This window comes from Athene noctua, chromosome 5, assembly GCF_965140245.1.
Source record: "Athene noctua chromosome 5, bAthNoc1.hap1.1, whole genome shotgun sequence".
Taxonomy (NCBI): Eukaryota; Metazoa; Chordata; class Aves; order Strigiformes; family Strigidae; genus Athene; species Athene noctua.
In genome coordinates, this window is record NC_134041.1 from 44,349,113 (window position 1) to 44,367,013 (window position 17,901).

The 17,901-nt window shown below is 41.4% G+C and overlaps 1 protein-coding gene across 8 annotated transcripts in view; it reads left to right on the plus strand.

Annotated features, from left to right (window-relative positions):
- The first annotated feature begins 10,642 nt into the window (after positions 1–10,642).
- Positions 10,643–17,901, plus strand: part of PPP3CB (protein phosphatase 3 catalytic subunit beta) — a 46,576-nt gene continuing 39,317 nt past the window's right edge. For 4 of the 8 annotated variants that reach the window (XM_074907271.1, XM_074907274.1, XM_074907272.1 and 1 more), the window contains exon 1: positions 10,647–11,127. In XM_074907271.1, coding sequence (XP_074763372.1) covers positions 11,058–11,127 — 70 coding nt within the window. In that variant the 5' untranslated portion in view covers positions 10,647–11,057. Of the gene's footprint in view, positions 11,128–17,901 lie in introns of all 8 variants that reach the window. The other 4 variants (XM_074907269.1, XM_074907273.1, XM_074907270.1 and 1 more) reach the window with 2 other exon arrangements.

A 17,901-nucleotide genomic window follows, 5' to 3' on the forward strand; every position in this document is an offset into this window, starting at 1 on the left:
TACCTGTCTGTGTGTGAGATTTCTTTGCCATTTGGCTTTACTCATCACTTGGCCTGAAACTGGATTTATTTTCTTATACACTAACAAACACAAGTAAAATGTTTATTCTAGTTCATTAACAAAGTTTGTCATAAATATTTAGATTGGAGAACATGTCTAATTTTGTCCCTGGATTTGATGTGCTTCATCACTACTCTGTGCTTAACTTTCTCCTCATAATGGACAGTAATTAACAGCATCCTTTGAAAAGTATTTTGAGACTTCTTTGTTGAAGGGAAAAACTACAGAATCTGCAAGATGGTAGTATATGCAGACAGGACTCTTAGACAGAAAAGTCATTAGAAATGATCGGTGTAGTGGGAAGTGTCGTTTTAATAAGAGTTGCAGTCCTGCTCTTGCAGATGTTTTCAGGTGCGCGGTTACAAGCGGTTGAAAAACGGGGCGGGCTCAGTCCACGCTTACCTGGAGCGTGGTGCTGAGCGGGCGCGGTTCTGGCGCGGGCAGCCCGTGGAAAGGCTCGGCTGCCCTCTAGTGCATGGTGTGCCTTGGACCTGCTTGTCGCTTCGTGTTTTGCACCTCAGTGCTCGATGGAACTTAATCAGTTTTTGCTGTTCAGTCTGAGACTGAGTCTCATGCATTTTAATAAATGTCATTTCTCATTTTCTTGTTTCTAAATAATTGCTATTATGTCTGTTATAATTACAACATCATGTAACTACATCATACTAAATGGTGTGTTTCACATTTGGGATTATGTTGCACGCTTCTTTGTACTTAACTGCCCCCACTAGCAGTGGTTACCAGAACAAAGCACTGTTCTTCCACCCCTCCATTCCAAAAAAGCCCTACCAACTTCTGACTTTTTCATATAATGGTTTTGCCAATTTAATAACATGACACTTTCAACAGTACTAATATTTTCCTAGTTTTCTAAATATAAACCAGTGGAGTATTATTTTACTCGATAAAACTATTTGTTTAAGGTTTCTCAGCAGAAATGGAATCGTTAGTCTATGGCTGCACATGGACAGACCATAGCCAACTACTAAATTTCTAGCTGTAGAAATTACGATTTCAGGAAGTGACTGCAATGCAAAGGTGGATGTTTGTACAGAAACATTCCTGTTGCAGTTCTCTCTCTTGCTGGTAGAATACTGTTGAAGTGAATCTGAGCAGAAGCAGCCCTTGTTTGTTTTCAGCGTTTTGTTACCTTCAGCAGTTGGAGAAAGTTACAATAGCCCCTGGGTGCAAATGAGGATATGAAAAAGTATTTGATGTTTTGCTTGATTACAGCTCTAAAAAATTCAGGTTGCAGAGTGAGGCTTAAGTAGTCTTGAACTCAGTTATCTTAAAAAAATAATCTGCCAAAATAAAGTACAAAGTTACCTCTTCCAGAATCAATGTGGAGTATAAAACATTTGCAAAGAAAACATGCATGCTTGGATTGATATTTTTTTCTTTATTTTAATCCTAGCTACGAGGAAGGAAGAAGTACACTTTCATAAAGCTCTGCAGAATAATCCTGAGTTGATGCAACTCATTTTAATCATCAGCAGTATCTAGTTTTTCTTTTAATGGAACTGTTGTTTTTAATCCATCATCGTAGTTCTAGCTACCAGGTTTCAAAACTGTTTTCTACATGTCCTGTGTATATCACTTACTACGAAATTACTCTTCAGGCCTCTGGTTGAGTTAAAAGTTGGGACATAACCTATGAAATATCTCCATACCAAGCAGTATGTTAGTATATCAGAATAGAAACAAACTGAAGGAGATTCAGCAATATATTTAACATGGGAGAAAACATGAAGCTGGAAAAATACCTTTATTTCATTTGTAGCTTGTGCCTGCAAGTCTTAGTGAGGTTGGTAAGTTAATATTTACCTTGTAATTTGACTAACTGCCAACTTGTAAGTCTCTTTGATTATATTTATTGTCTATTTAAACCCTAGAAAAATCAGTTATATGTTAGTTTAATAGTTTACTAAAGTTCACTGTTGCCTAGAAGAAGGGTGAGGAGGGAGCTTCCACAAGGAACTCATCAGCTATTTTGGAACAGTCTTTCTTAGAGTTTATAAAGCTTCTAAGCTTTGATGCAACATAACCAGCTTGCTTTGTAAAATATCAGTCATTGGCTGCAGAGTAGGTTAATGGATGGAATTAAGTGAAATGAAACCCCTACATGCTCAAATTTACATTTTAAAATAATTTAATTTCAGGTCTCCCAAAAATAAAACTCTTCCCTATCTTTGTATGATCTCTCATTGTGTTTGTAATATGTGTTTAGACTCAGCTGTGTAAGGGGCTAAAAAGAACAATAATAAAATGAAGAGTAAGTTGGTGTTCTAGCAGTGGCAAATTTGTGTAAATGTAATCCTGTATATGGAAAAGGAACTACGTAGTGCAGTTCCTTCTCCTGAAGGCAGCAAACTTTGTGCACACTGTTTAGGGAAATCGTGCTCAGACCCACTGAGCAGCAGATTTGTTCAAATGGAGTATGTATGTGCTGGAGTGTACAGCACTAGAGAGTTAACTGAACGCATTCTGCTTTAGAGAAGTGAGCTCTAAAAGTGCAAGGTTAAGTGCCTGGTCCTTCCGAAACAAAGGCTGCTGTAGCCATGTTAAAATGCAGGGAGTTTGGGAAGAGGGAAGGCACAGCCTTACTGATATTTTCCGTGATTGCTAATATTGCTGAAACGGGCTTACCAGTGATGTTTGGGGTAGGATGTGTGAAGTGTAGGCTGGATTCCAGGTTTTGCATCTAATGTCATTTGGTGAGAGGGCCAGGGTAAGGGTGTGGGGAGAAGGAAGGCAAAATACAAGAGTGAGGGTGGCTTGGAATAGGAAGGAACAGACAGATAGGTGAAGAAGAAAAATTTAAAGAAAACGTGTGCATTACATTTTTTCAAATGTGTCCATCTTTCCAAAGAACACGCAGTAACTGGTCAGTCTGAATTTTCTTTCCTTCTTTTAATAGCTAGATTCCTATGCAGAGAGGGTCCTCAGTCTGCTGCTGAAGCTTTTGAGAAGGGAAGATTGACAGATGTAGAGAGTAGGCAATGTTCTTTATAGGAGTCTTTTAATAATGTTCATGCCATGGTAAATGAAACGGTGCAGAAACACTTACATACCATCATGTCTGTGTATAAATAGACAGACATTGGGCGAACAGTGTAGGTTAAGTTTGTGTTTGTGCCAGCTGGGGCAAAGATAAAAACATGCTTAGGTTTTACAAATATCTCACTTAAGTTAGATGTGTCCCACCACTGTGCTGTCTCCTGTTTAGCACTATGGGCAGCAAAAAGCAGAAGTATGAGATTTTCATCCATCTGTGCTTGCTGCCTCTAGCATTTTATCACTGCATAGTCCAGAACCTTTCCAAGCCTAGTTAGATATCTGCTTTTATGCTAGTTCTTCCACCATTACTAAATATTACTGATGGAGTTACCTTTAAAGTTTCAGAAAATGTTTTAGAAAAAGCTTATTTTTGAGATTACTTTTTTTAATCCTCTCATGCTGCTACTGAAATTATTTTCTATTCACATCATTCTTCTAGTACATTTAAGGATTTTTTTTATCCTTTAAAACCAAAAAATATAACTTGAAAATGTTTTTAAGATTGCTGTTTGATTAATAGAAAAATACCAACTATGACCAGCTATACAGTCACTTCAGAACATGGACCATGTTTGCTAGCATATTTATGGAAACAGACGCAAATGGATGGGTTCAGCTGAAGAAACCTAAACTTCTTTATTGGCATCAATAGAATTGTTTTAGTATTCATTCTTGAGTGAGTAAGCACTGAATATACCCATTCTGAATAAGAAGATCAAGTGTCTATTTGTAAACTAACTTACATTGGGTTTGTTGAAGGTTGGTTATCTTGACTTTGGGATGGCCCAGTCCCAGAAGATTCACCAGTGAATCATGGTCTTGAGAAGCTTTATGTGTGTATATATCACTAATCAAAATAATTTTAAATATGAATACATGAGAAAAGTTAATACAACAAAGCTGCACTTTATTGTATTGTTAAATTTTAGCTTAACTTTTTTACTACTCGGGGAAAGTGACTTTGATGGCAGTCTAGGTTTATCTATCATTCCAGTTTTTTACTCAGTTTTTATATACCAGTTGTTACATGACTGTCAGTCAAGGGAGACCCAAGCATATAACTCTTGCTAATTTGAAAAAAAAAACCAACCCCAAACCTATTCAAGACTGTCTTGAGTATCTTAAAGCACATTAAAGCATAAGTATGTTAACATGAAATATCTATGTGAAGAGTAAACAGTAACTGAACACAAGTAACTCTGACTTAAAATAAATATTGTCTTACTACCCTTGAATTACGTGGTTGGAATACTGCACATAAGGCTAATTTAACTAATGAATGCATATTTCTCTTGTCTGACAAGGTATTGGTTGGAGAGATCTGTAAGTATATGTATATAAAAGTGTAATTGTATAACCTACCATCATAGCTACCATATATATACATCATACTTACATAAGTGTAAGTATATGTGTATAAAAATGTAATTGTATAACCTACCGTCAACCTACCATTTCAAATATATACTATTTGAAAAATCTCTGGGTTCTGTTTGCTATGGAGCTACATGTTTTTTTGCTTGAAAATAATTTGCTTTCGAATTCCACTAGTTCCAATACAGTATACTTCAGCTTTTGGTAAAGGTTCAGACTGACTGTTTTAGATATATGGCAATCAAATGCAAGTTAACTTTATACCGCCATTAAGTCGGCTGTAAATTTTTAGAAATCAGGCATGTATTTTTACGTATATGTAAGAAAAAATAACTAATTGTTCATGACCCTATGTATTAATTGTTCCTGATGGGATGAAATAATGCATAAGTATTTCCATTTGCCTTGCTAGTTCAGTTAGTTTCTCCAGGTAGATGAAGAAACCTCAGTTGATGTAAAAGAACCATTTCAGCACTGTAGACTGGTTTTGGTTTACTGCCCTTAGAGGCTTAAAAGAAGCTATTTAATATAGCAGATATAACAGTCAGTTTATGACACATTACTCCTCTGAAGAGGGAGAGGAAGGGGTGTGTGTTTGAGAGTCATAACTGATTTTTCATGACAAACTACTGATTTGAACACAAGGATCTAATTCATATGAAGAGCTGAGTGGTGCAGACCAGAAAATAAATTTATAACATCATCTCATAGTTTTTTGGGGGAGAAAAGCCCACATTTCTCCAGTGGTTTTATAATTTTCTAGTTGTGTATAAAGTTAATGGGACAAGATATGTAGTAAAAAAGCTTTTCAATCCTTGTGTGGGATTATTTTGGGATATCCTTTTTTGCATTCATTTACCTATTTGACATGACCTCAGGTTTGCCCAGTTATGGGGGTCATTTTTTTGTTCAACCCTTTCTTAAGCTATCCAGTCCTAATGGAACAGTTAATTCTTACTAATACTTAGTGGTGTTTGGTCCCAGTAGCTTAGGAAAAGGATGCAGAGAGTTAGGTTGAAGGTTTAGCTGCACTTTTGCCATCTGGTAACAATGGCTAGATGTGTTTGTGAGAAAAGAGTGCATGAGCTCTTCAGCAACTGGGACATCATATGTCTGCCTTTTGTGGGTTTGTTCCCCCATAAGTTTCCTTTAAAATTGCTTAATGGGATTTTTCTGATCTGTAGGACATTGTTTTTGTGGATCAACATGCTTCATCAAAGTTTAAAAAAACCCAAAAAACCAAGCCCACACTGTTTTAAATCATAGAGCAACAAGATTGTTTTTTTTTTTAATAAGGTCCTATATGTAGTCCTGCTTACCTTGAATACTTCGTCACTTAAGTCTCTTGCTTGTGGAGGCTCTGAGAAAACTGGAGAGAACACAAAGGAGGGCAGCAAAAAGCAGAGTGAACTCAATTTTTAGAGTGAGTAGAGGTGACTGGATCATAGTCTATTAATATCATCAAGGTAGTAAGATAAATGAAGAGAGGGAATTGCTTGGTCTCAGATGGTAGAAGAAAGTGCAGTTGCTTAAGGCTAAGGAAGGAAAAGTTTGAACTAGATAATAAGGGCAGGGGAAAGAATGCTTTAAGCAGATGTTTTGAGGAACCTAAGGAAGACTTTGAGGTACCATCACTCCAGAAGTGTGAGATTGAAATTAGAGATGTGGCTGGTAGGTTTTGGTGTGAAAAAATCACCTAAAATTCTAGAGTCAGGCTAAGTGGCAAAGGCTGGGTTGCCTTAGCCTGTTTTTTTATAGTTGTGATGTGATGCAAGGAATGACCGTGGCCTTGATTAGCTTTTTTAATGTAGTCTGTACTTCCACAGCCTGTTCATTGAGATTATTGGGGAATGAAGGAAATGTGTGTAGGAAGTCAATGTAACAGTAAAGCAGCTTGTGATTTATAGCAGCAGCTATCTGATAATTTGGTTTTGTTTGTTTTCTTTTAAAGTTAGTACAGCTTCTCAGTACTGGATGATACTGGGAGCTAGAGTATTGCAGTAGTAATGATTTAATGATGCTGGAGAAAATGGCTTAAGACTATGCTTTCAAACCTGTCTGAATGATGTCCTCATGTTACAGGTAATAAGGTTTGTCATAAAAAACTGGTTTGGGACAGCAGGGAAATCTTGTTTTCTCTTAAAACGAAGCTTTCAAGTATTCATATTGAAACTCAGTACAGCAATATGTCAAAATGTATTTAAAATAAAATGTGGCTTGTTCTGAGGCAGTCTCACAGTTTATATCAACTGCAATACCATTTCTGGCAATTCAGAAAAGGCAGTTTCAAGCAGTCAGTAGTGAGAGTCAATGAAATGGAACAACCTCTTAAAAGTTTTGCCTTCCTCATCTTACTCTTCTGCTTATAGCACATCTTCCCCTCTCAGACCTGGTTTATCTCTGCAAGATTTGCTCTATGCATCTTTCTCTTGGGATCTGGAATATATCTCTCTCTCCTGTGATTCAATTTCCTTCTTAGGTTTTTAAAAAAGTTCTTGTTGGGTAATTAGATGATTCTGGGACATTGCATTGTGCCAGTTTTAAAGATATGTCGCTGTTAAGAGTCAGAAGGGACTGTTCTGATCATCTGACCTCCTGCATAAGATGGTTACAGAATTTCACATAGTCATTTTACATCTAACTTCTGTCTGAACTTCAGTAAACACTTGATGCTGAAACTTCAATAAGCACTTGTTGTCTGAGGTGATGATTTACTAAAATATAGTTGCTACTATACCTTGCAGTACTTAGTCAAGGAAGGCGTCAGAAAAGTCTAGGTTTTAACATAACACCTTTTTGTTTAAACACCTTTTGCATGTAGCTTCAGTGTACTGCTTTGAGATGGAGCAGAGGAAGACACAGATCATCTGCATTCCAAATGGCTCCATTCCCTGTGGTACAGAGTAAGATTGATTATTCCATGTGCTTCTCTTGCTGAATTGTTTCTCCATTACAAAAGGAATTGTTCAGATGGCAGTCCAGTGCTAGCTAATGGCTTGGAATATCCAGTCAGCATAGGAATCAGGCTTTTTTCTTTTTTTTTTTTTTTTTAATTAGGTGTTAAAATATGTGTAATGGAGTGGCCACTTGGTGGCAAAGCTGAACAGGAAGTAAAATGCGACTCTGCTTTTCAGAAATACTTCCATTTGTCTGGCATTTATGGGACATTTGTGGGAAACTGTCGGAATTATAAAGGCATGCTGAATTCTACCTGCAAGGCCACATTTCTGTTTGTGTTCCTAAATTCATACAATCATAATGCTACTTGTGGTGCTAGCAGATTCCTTTAATCTTTGTTTGTTTGATTGCTTGAACACAAGATGTACTGAATCAATCAGCATTGTCTTCACCATAAGATGAGTTGGGGCAATGTGAATGCCCCTTCCAGAGTTTCTAGCAGATTGAGAGACAATACTACATGAAAAAGCTTTAGTGATAAGATAAAGGGCTTAAGTGGAGTTCTGTAGTTCTCCGTCTCCCTAATGTAGGTTTTGGTATTGTCCTAATGACAAAGGCACATGCTGTTTTTTAATGAGGCAAGATGAAATATGTTAGAAAAATGAGAACAATAAAACCCCAAGGTAACTCTGCTAGCTAACTTATCTTTCTGTCTCTTGTTGTTAAAAAAAAAAAAAAATTATTAGAATTTTTTGTATGCTTTAAGGAGGTGTGGTTTGCAGGGAGACATAATGTCATTTATCACATCAACCTAAGGGGGGGGGGGGGGGGCAAAACACAGATTTCATCTGTGTGAGCTTTTAGGTGATGCCTGGATATGACAGGAAGTGTTTCAGCATGCAGGGCACTAGGTATGCTGCCTAGAAGCTGATAATGTCTCCTTCTGGCACAGCATCATAGCAAAATAAAATCATGCTATGCTTTTTCTTCAACCAGAGTTCTGACTGCATCAGCCCCTTTTACTTCATACCCCAGGAGACAAGATTCATGTTGGCTGCAGGCTCATGAGAGAAGTGAGCGATTGAAAGAAGTAAGACGTCTCTCTTGCAACTGCATTTCAGGTGAGGTGAAGAGGTGATTCCTGACAACACGCAATGAGGTCTCAGGCTCCCTGTGTGTTTGGAAATGTATAGACAAATTATTTTCTTTACGAGAATCTCTCTGCAGTTTCACGCTGTCAAACATTCAAATTGCATTTCTTTCTGAGTTTCTCTTGATTCTAAAAGACCGCATTTGTTCCCCCTGCTCCTTGTTCCAGCAGATCTACTTTAAGCTAATGCTAAGTCAATAAGAGCAACATTTACTTACTGCCTTGCCTTTCCCATGCCATCACTGCATATTCTGAATGGATACACGTGCTTGCTGTTGAAGAAAATGAGCTTTTGTTCTATTTAAAAAATGGGCCCTTTAAATTGGTTGTGCAGTGACAGACATTTGCAGAACATGTGGTCTAAAGTAGTCATTCCTGCTACTTGAAAGCTTAGCTATTAAATCCAAAATAGTCATCCAGGATTTCTTCCGTGATACCCTAATGTATCCCAGTTCTCTTTTTGCATGCACACACATGTTTTGCTTGACATGGAATTAAGAGAATTCTGTTTTTCCAAAACTTTGGTGACTTACAGGTGCCATTAATAAATAACCCAAGGGTTTACAATTCTGATTCCCTTAAAATTTACATTGCTTCCTTGAGTGCCTTTACAGTGATCTTTCATTCAAACTTTCTTGCTTGGACTGTCTCGGCTATGTAATAAAAAAGTGAGGTCAACCCAAGCTCTTCTGTAACTCAGCAATTTTAATGTATTTTTCCTTGAGCCAAACAGCTTTTCATGCTCAAGGTGGCAGGTACTCACCTCAGTTGTCATCCATTTCCCTTGGACCTGCTGGAAACTATTACCTCTGAACAGCTTTTCTTTCTTAAATTCCTGATTTATTGTGTGAAATAGTTTGTACAGCTCAGTACAAATAATACATCAGAGCTGTATTATTAGCTGTTGATGCAAAGCAACAACTCTTTAGACATACTGTCTTCAGTGGTTTTATGTATATGTTTAGATGTTTACTACATCTGACATTTAAGGGATGCCAAATACAGAGATTTTTGGTTTGGAGTTTTTTGGGGTGTCTTTGGTTTTGTTTTTTAAACCTAGCTAATTGCTGTGGTATCAGCTGCAGTGCAGTCCTACAGCTAACCTGCACTGGTACAACTGAGGATACATTAAACAGGAGGAGAGGGGTGAAATTAACAGCTGGTACAAAGAGGAGCAAGAACTACTTAGCATTTTGCATCAGCAAAGTTGGTTTGATAGGGAGTAGTCACAAAGAATGACCAGATTAGCTTATATGTAGTAGAGTTGTACCTATGTTTCTGCCAAGGCCAAACCCCATCTTAAGCCTTGCATAGGGTTGGACCTATTGCTCTACACAAAGTTTACATGGTTTGTCTGTAGTGAAAGGGCCGTGGCCTACAGTATTTGCAAAGATCAGGCCCATGGTGCAAGTGCCATTATCTCCCCATGCAGCTTTGAGGGGTGTCAGGCACTGGGCCAGGCAGCTACCATGGCTGTCCCTGCTCCTGGCCCTTTCCCTTGTCCACAGTTGTTCAGCTGCCAGGGTGGAGCAGAGAAGTTTGGCTGAATTACCTGGTGCTGGGCGCTTCCAGTAAGCCATGCCCAGGTTTTTCCTCAGGGGGAACTTCTCTATCGTCCTCCTCCACCTCTTGTCCTACCTGGGCAGGCCCTGCACCTAGGGCCTCACCCTCGAGGTGAGGCTGTGTGGCCTCCTCCAAAGGTGGTGGAGGCGAGAGGCCCCCGTTAGGGGAACGGATACAGCCCCTCGCCCTGAGGGGGTGCCCGGGGAGGGCTGAAGAGCCCCGGGCACGCTGGCCGAGGAAGGCGGCCGCTCCACCGCCCTCAACCTTCGCCGCCTGACAAAATGGCTCCCCCACCCGTGCTGCAGCCGGCGGAGCTTCGCGGCGGGGGGGGGGGGGGGAGCGGCCGGGGAGGCCCCGCGGAGCTCTCCATGGTGGCCGCCGGCCATTGCCCGCCGCGGGGCCTCGGGGGCCGGGCCGCCCGCCGCGCCGCCCCTCGTCGCCCGTGGCCCCCCAGTCTCGGCCCCACGCCCGCCCGTCCCGGGGGCGGGGGCGCGCCGCGGCGGGGCGCCTCCGGCTCCCCGCTCGCCTCCCCCGGGGCGGGGGGGAGAAAGACCCCGGAGGCGCCGGGCCACAGCCTCCGCCCCTCTCCGCGCCCCGCGGCGGAGGCGCCGCCCCGGGGAGAGCGGAGTTTCGCCACGCTCCCTAACGGCCGCGCTGCCGGCGCGGCGGAGCCAGGAGTTTCGCCACGCTCCCGTAGTCCCCTCGTGGGGTGGTGGCGCGGTGCATGCCGGGCCCGAGGCGGACTGTCCCTTCGCTGCGCGAGGAGCTGGGAGCCGCGCCTGCCGCCATGTTCCGCCGGGCCGCCGCCGCCCGGGGCCTCTAGCCGCCCCCGCCCCGCCTCGCCGCCGGCCGCCGCGCGCCCCTCTCCCCGCCAGCACGCCGGCGGAGGCGGCGGACTAAGGCGTCGCCGCGCCCAGCAGCAGCCGCCGCCGCCGGAGCCCGGCAGCGCCCAGCGATGTCCGCCAAGGAGGGGAGCAAGGTGCTGCTGCTGCCGCCCCACGCCACCAGCGAGCGCGCCGTCAAGGGTGAGCGTCCCCGTCCTGACCCGCGGCCTGGCGCCGCCCGGGCCCGGCGGGGGAGCGCGGAACGTGGCTGTCCGGCGCGGCGCGGGGGCGGCGGCCGCGACCCCCGGCGGGGCGGAGGCCGCCCGAGTGTCTGGGGGCTTCCGCGCGTGGGGGGGTGCCCTGGCGCCGGGCTGCCCAGGGGTGGGGGCGGGAGCGGCGTGTCCGCGGGAGGGCTGCCCGGCTTCGCGCAGAGGCGTGGGGCGCCCGCACCGGCGTGGAAGGACGCGGGGTTGCCTGGGTTTGTAGGCGGGGAGGCCGAGCTGGGCGAGGGCGCTGCCTGCGGTGAGCCCCGGGGCGGGCCACGCCGCCTCCCGGCGCTGCCCGTGGGGCGGAGGGGCTGCGTGCCGCGCGTGGAAGCGGTGCCCGAGGCCTGCGGCCCTGGTGCATCCCGCCCAGATGCGGGGTTGGCACGAGTGTTGCGTGTGCTCTGCTGGCCGGGGGCCACCGGCTTCCCCTCCTGGGGTCCGGCCCCTTTCCGCCTGGCTCGCTGCGGGGGTTTTCCTCTGTCTGCGAAGAGGAGATCCTTATAATTGCAGAAGCTGACAGCGCCGAGGAAGAGGGAGTGGGAAGGTGCTGCCGCCCTTTCTTTTGGCAGCTGGTCTCCGGTTCCCAATTCTGATGGAAAAAAATCACCTTGATCTATTTCTTCAGAGCCTGTTTCAGTAGCACAGTCTCATGGGACGCCTTTAAAAGTCGAACGTTGTACTTCCCCGAAGAACAAGTAAAACGTTTTAAAGTAGATAAATCTGCGTGAAACTAAGATGGTCTAGTGACCAAAATGCTGTAAAATACTAAGCTCCTTTGCTCCGGAGCCCATCAAATGTGTCATTTTAGTATTTGTGGGGAGAATAATCCTCTGCAACTAAAGTATCCTAAATATATTCATTAGATCTAAACTGTCAGTTAAGAGGATAGCATAGGTAACACTTAAGAGAATTTCTAGGTTTTGAGTAAATTGAGTAATTTACTCAAATTACGGATTATTTTATTTTGATCTCAAAGGTTTTGATACTGAACTGCGTTTGATGGTGGTAGTGTGGACATTTGTGATAGCAGACCTGGGCTATTGGAACTCATGGTTGTACACAAAGCAGTTAGCTTTTAAGAGTGAAATTCCTAGGAACATAGTGTCTTAACTGAGTTCAAAGGGGTGGAGATCTGTTCGTTTAATTTTTTATATGACAGGCGGTCCTAAGAAAGGAGAAGGACGCCTTTGTCTTAAGCAGGTCTTAATTAGAGCCTTGGAATCCCATAGCATGTTTTGGATATTGGCATGTTTTCCAGTAAGCTGGAAAGCTTTGCTCATAGTAAATTGTTAGACATTTTGGATTGCTTAACCTGTTGATTTGTTGGAACGAATTGCAAGACTAAAAGTAGAAAATGTTAAAACTAGTCTGTTGGAAACTTGTACTCATTAGCGCTGCTTTAACGTATAGTGTTTAGACTTGCTGATATTTTGTACCTTTACCGCAATTTGTTGTAACAAATTAAGTTTTAAAACTATGCAAGAGAACTAATGGTAAGTGGTTAGATACTTTAGAGTGTACTGGAAAGCCTGCTGGTTTCCAGTCACTTGATAATTCATCTTGTATAGATGTGACCTGTGCACCTGGTTGTTTAAAATCATACTTAAGACTTGCTTCATTCTAACAGGATCACAGCCTGAGGTTACAGTATTTGAACCCAGGTGTGTAGGATACAGAACTATCATAAAGGTAATCAGACTTTGATAGCTTTATCTGACATAATTGCAACCAGTTAAGTGTTCATATAGCAGCGTTTTTCTGTTCCTTCTGTTGACCGGTCCTGTTCGTACCTATCGTGCTGAATCATTGGCTTCTGGAATAAGCCTGGACAGCTGTGCCAAACTGTCTCTGTTCTTGATATGAAGGACAGGGTGGTTTGGTTCCCCCCTCCCCCATTAGGTGCAGTGCAGCTGGAAGTACTTTTTTTCAGATAGCAACTCTAGAGGTGCAAGATAGCAGGTTATGTCAGTGCCAAGTGGGAGTATCTATGCAGTGTAAATATGTTTGTTGAAACCATGTTAAAATGTGGCAACTATATCACATCCCTGTTCTCAAACAGATGTGTTGCCTTTCAAATACCAAAAAATGTTCACCGTACTCTTTACCTATTGTACAATGAATAGATTACAGATGTGGTGATAGTCTCTTAAGGTGGGCCCTCTGCTGTAGTCAAGACAATGCTGCATACCAGGGGACCCAAAAGGGTAAGGTTTTTATACTGGAAATGTGTGGACCAGGTGTGCTGGTTGAAACTGTTGAAAAAAGAGTTCAAATGGTTGCATAACGTCTTATACTTTTAACTTCTGTAGTGCTTATGCATCACTGTAGAAATTGCTCTATTTTCATAAGTATCCACTTATTTATTGATAATGATTAGTGAATTAGTTTACTGGAATAAGATTTGGGGTGTCTTTTTATGGCAATACTTTTTTGTGTTTGTTTTGTTTAATGTGATCCACTATAGGAGAAAAAAAAAAAGGTGTAAAAGTGGTCTGAAAATGTTCCTTTTGTGTGTGCCAGTTCTGTTCCCAAGAAAAAACATCCTAGGGGCACTCAGACTTTCTGTCTCTCCTTGCTGAGACATTTCATTTATAATGTCTCAGGTCCTTGAGAACAGCCACAGAGAAAAATGTAGTGGTATTACCTGGTATATCTGTGTATTTGTCCATATTTCAGCTTTTCATGCTCTCCATATTCTAGGTCTTTTGGGGAAGAAATGTCAATTAAGGACTTAGTGTTTGCTGTATTTGCATTGTTTCATCTCTTGCTTTTATTTTAACTTTGTTTCTTCCTCTCTATTACTGGAAGAGGGGAAAAAATAGAAGAAACCATTATATTTCAGAGGCTATGAGAAATTAAATCCTTTACCACTAATAATACATATTGGCAGAAATGGGCAAGAGATGCTCACCCAAGAAAAAATTGTTAGATTATTCTATCGTCAGTAACTAGTCTTTTCTAATAAGGTAGGATAATAATTAGGATGTGTCCCCTTTATATTTTGACCTGTATATTTAGCAATTAGTGGAAAGTGCATGTACCTAGAAAAATATCTGAAAGGTTAACAGGTGTAATGTTCATATTAGACATACATATAATACACCTAATAATGGCTTTAAACAGGCAGTTTATGCAGTCTAGCGGCATTGGTCTGGCATACCTTCCCAAGTATGAATTGTCTCATCAAAGGTCATCGGTTGCTTTTAAAGTGTATAAAAAGCTCAATTTTTCTCTCTTTATGACTTAGTTAAAGTGTCTAAGTAAGTTGTACTTACAGAGTTTCCTATAAATTAATGCTTAGCTATGGAATTGAAATGTCTAAAGTCAGGTTTTGGCATTTGGTTCTCAAAAGGTGTCTTGTGGCACTTCTTTGTTACTGGGGTTTTTTTTTAATAGAGATGAGAAAATGTACCTGTTGTCTTGATTCAGTGTTTTCTAAGGCATCCTCTGCATCTTTGAAGAATGATACTTAGTGTTTTACTGTCTTGTGTAGATAGCATTTTCCTCTATTATGTTGTCAAAATCACAGAGGAAAAAAAAAAAATCTTTAAACTGCTGTTGATACTTAAGTGCCATATCTGGTTAGTTTGGGTTTGCCTTTCTTTTTGGATGGTAATTGACTGACTTCAGTCAGTGCACTTGACCACTCAGTGCATGTGACTTTCATACTTTAAATTTGTCCATGTGCTGTATCTTTTGTATTGAAACAACTGGTTTACTACCTTGTAGTAAAGTGTTTTTCACTGATAGGGAGGAAAAAGGGCTTGTAAGCTCAGATGGTTTGATAGAGTGGTCCCGGGCATGGCAGGGATGAGCCTTCATTGTCTGTCTTTCAGGGCAAAGCACCAGGGCTTGTCTGACCCACCTGTGTGTAGCTACACCACAGAGTTGTACTTGGAGGTACTCTATCCTACCCGGCATTGTGCTTGCTCACTATGGGTGTTACGAGGCTTTGGGAAGCAATCCACAGGACCTTGTCATGCTGAGCTGATGGGTATTTTTTGCTGAACTTGGAGATGATGTCTGTTCTTCTGGAAGTGGGAGGCTTCGATATTCCTTTGTTTTGGATAAGTCATGATACAGTCTGATTGGCAAACAGTTATTTTGGATATTAAATGGTAGGTCACTGAAACAACTCTTCAGAGAATCCCAAAGAGAAGTAACTCATAGCCTTGATTAAGGTCCTAAATTAAGACACTAATAGCTGCTTTTAAACAATGATATCCATGTAGGAGAAAAAGAAATAATTGCAGTATTTAACTTTAAAATTCAGAGTCTGGTAAACAGAAAAAAAAAACAACAAAAAAAACCCCAGCAGGTAAAAGGATATATGCTTACAGACAGCGTGAAGGCTGTTTTAAAGATACTATAAGGCACTTAGAATGCCTTTATGCTGCTGGTCAGAAATTACCCTATAGTCATCCAGAAAAGCAGCAGAGTAAAGAGACTATTAAAAGGTCATAATTAAAAAAAAAAAAAAAAAAAAAAAAAGAAAAATCACAGGGGGGTTTTTGGGGTGAGACAACGGAATGGAATTGAATTCTGACAAGTTAGTGTTTGACTGTTTTTATTATTTTATTGAGAGGATGGTTAGAGGGAATGAATCTTAAAATAGCAACGGCAAAACCCAAAAAAACGACCCAAAATGGAAGCCCGCCTTAATTTCAGTAGCGCCAATTAGCAGTTGAGGCTTGGAAAGGTAAGGCCAAAGCAGAAAAATCTGGCAACTGCTTACGTGTGTTATTTTTTGTGTAAGGAGCTAAGGACTCTTTCACCTACGAGTCAATTCTTATTGCTGAATCGGACCAAAGAATTGTCTCATTGAAATGTAAGTGGTTTCAGAACATATCAACAAAAGAAATGTTCAAAAAAAGTATCCCAGGACCAGAAGATATTTGTCTGTTGGTTCTAAAGGAATTCTTTGGGGGGTTTGGTACAAAATTGCAGATTTATTTTCCATAGCCTGTGGCATAACTCATCTTCTGAGTCTGAGAAATGGAGCACAGAAGTATTTTTTTAAAAACTCTAGATCGAACTGGAGAGCTGTAGATCAGTAAGTTTAATTTAAGCAGACTCTTAGCACTTATAAGAAAGAGTGGACTATGTCCCTGAGGAAACAGAGTATTAAAGAGGAGTTGGTACAGTTTTCATAGATGGAAATTAAGAGAAATTGTTAGAATATTTTGGAGGAGCTAGTGAACTGGTTGATCCAGGCAAAACTATTCATTAGGTTCCTTCATTGGAGCCTTTAAAGTAAGCAAAAGAGGAAATACCTCTTTTGAATCAAAATTAGTTAGAAAAGAAAGGGTGTTAATAGGTAATAAACTCGCATGGTTGAGAGAGGTTAACATCTGTCATCTGTGCCCTTCAAATGTATTGATAAGTTATTTAGAAAACAGAGTGAATGGCATATAACAACATTTACTCAGGATAGTAAACTTCCAGAGATATTTCAGAAAACTATAGTTAGACTGAGTGCCTGGGCAAAGAAGTTGCAGGAGACGCTATTCTGATAAATGCTCTACAAGGGAAAGAACAATTCTTGCTTAAACATAGAGGGCAGCGAACTCAGGAAAGAAACATTAGGGATTGTATGGATAATATTCTGAAAATGTTAGTGTAGTGGCAGTTGAACAGGCTGATGGGAATTTAGGGATTATTAGAAGATCACTTTAGAAAAAAGAGAATGCACCATCATGCCATTGTATGCATCTTATGTTTTATGTGCATCTTGAACAGCAGCATGTTAATTTTGGTCCCCCTTCCTGGTTTTCTTTTTTATCTAAAGATCTGTTTGGAGGCACAGAGTGGCTTTCATTCAAGGTGGTGCAATAAAAATGAGAAATCCGTGACTTGGGAAAGGGGTAGGTAAGTAGGGGATAGAGTTAGATAGTGCTTACATCATGAGTGGTATTTGGAATAGTTGAATAAGAAACAACTGTAGTTCTTGTCTTCCTATGAAAAGGAGAAATGAAGTACTAAACAAAATTTTCCAGAAATGAATATAAAGGAAAGGAGAAATACTTTTTCATATAACGTGTAATTAAAATTGTGGAATTCATAGCAGTAAGTTGCAGTGGTGGCAGAAACTTAAAAAGCGTCTATTTAGGATCTGGACAAAATAGTGAAAAATAGTTCTGTCAGTGATCATAAACATGATGGTCTGGATGAAATTCTAGAGGAAATTCTTAAAGCCACCCTGTTTGGAAAGCAGAGAGTATGGGGAGGGACACATCTATGAGCCCATCATTGCCAGAAGCACATTAAAGCACTCAATAATCTTTTGGCCTAGCCCACTATGGCAATTTTAATGGGAGGAGCATCTTTAAATACTTCTCAAACAATTGTATTTTCCTGAGAGAAACTTCCAAAAGCATTCATGTTAACTGAAAAATTACACAGACAGTATAAAAGGTGAATGCACCATGGCATACTAGGTGTATCAGTAGTTTCATTTGAGATTTAAAATTCTGTGAAACTTATCTTAGGATCACAGAACTATAGAATGGTTTGGGTTGGAGGAGACCTTAAAGACCATCTAGCTCCAACCCTCTGCCATGGGCAGGGACACCTTCCACTGGACCAGGTTGCTCAAAGCCCCGTCCAGCCTGGCCTTGAACACTGCCAGGGAGGGGGCAGCCACAGCTGCTCTGGGCAACCTGTTCCAGTGTCTCACCACCCTCACAGTGAAGGATTTCTTCCTTCTGTC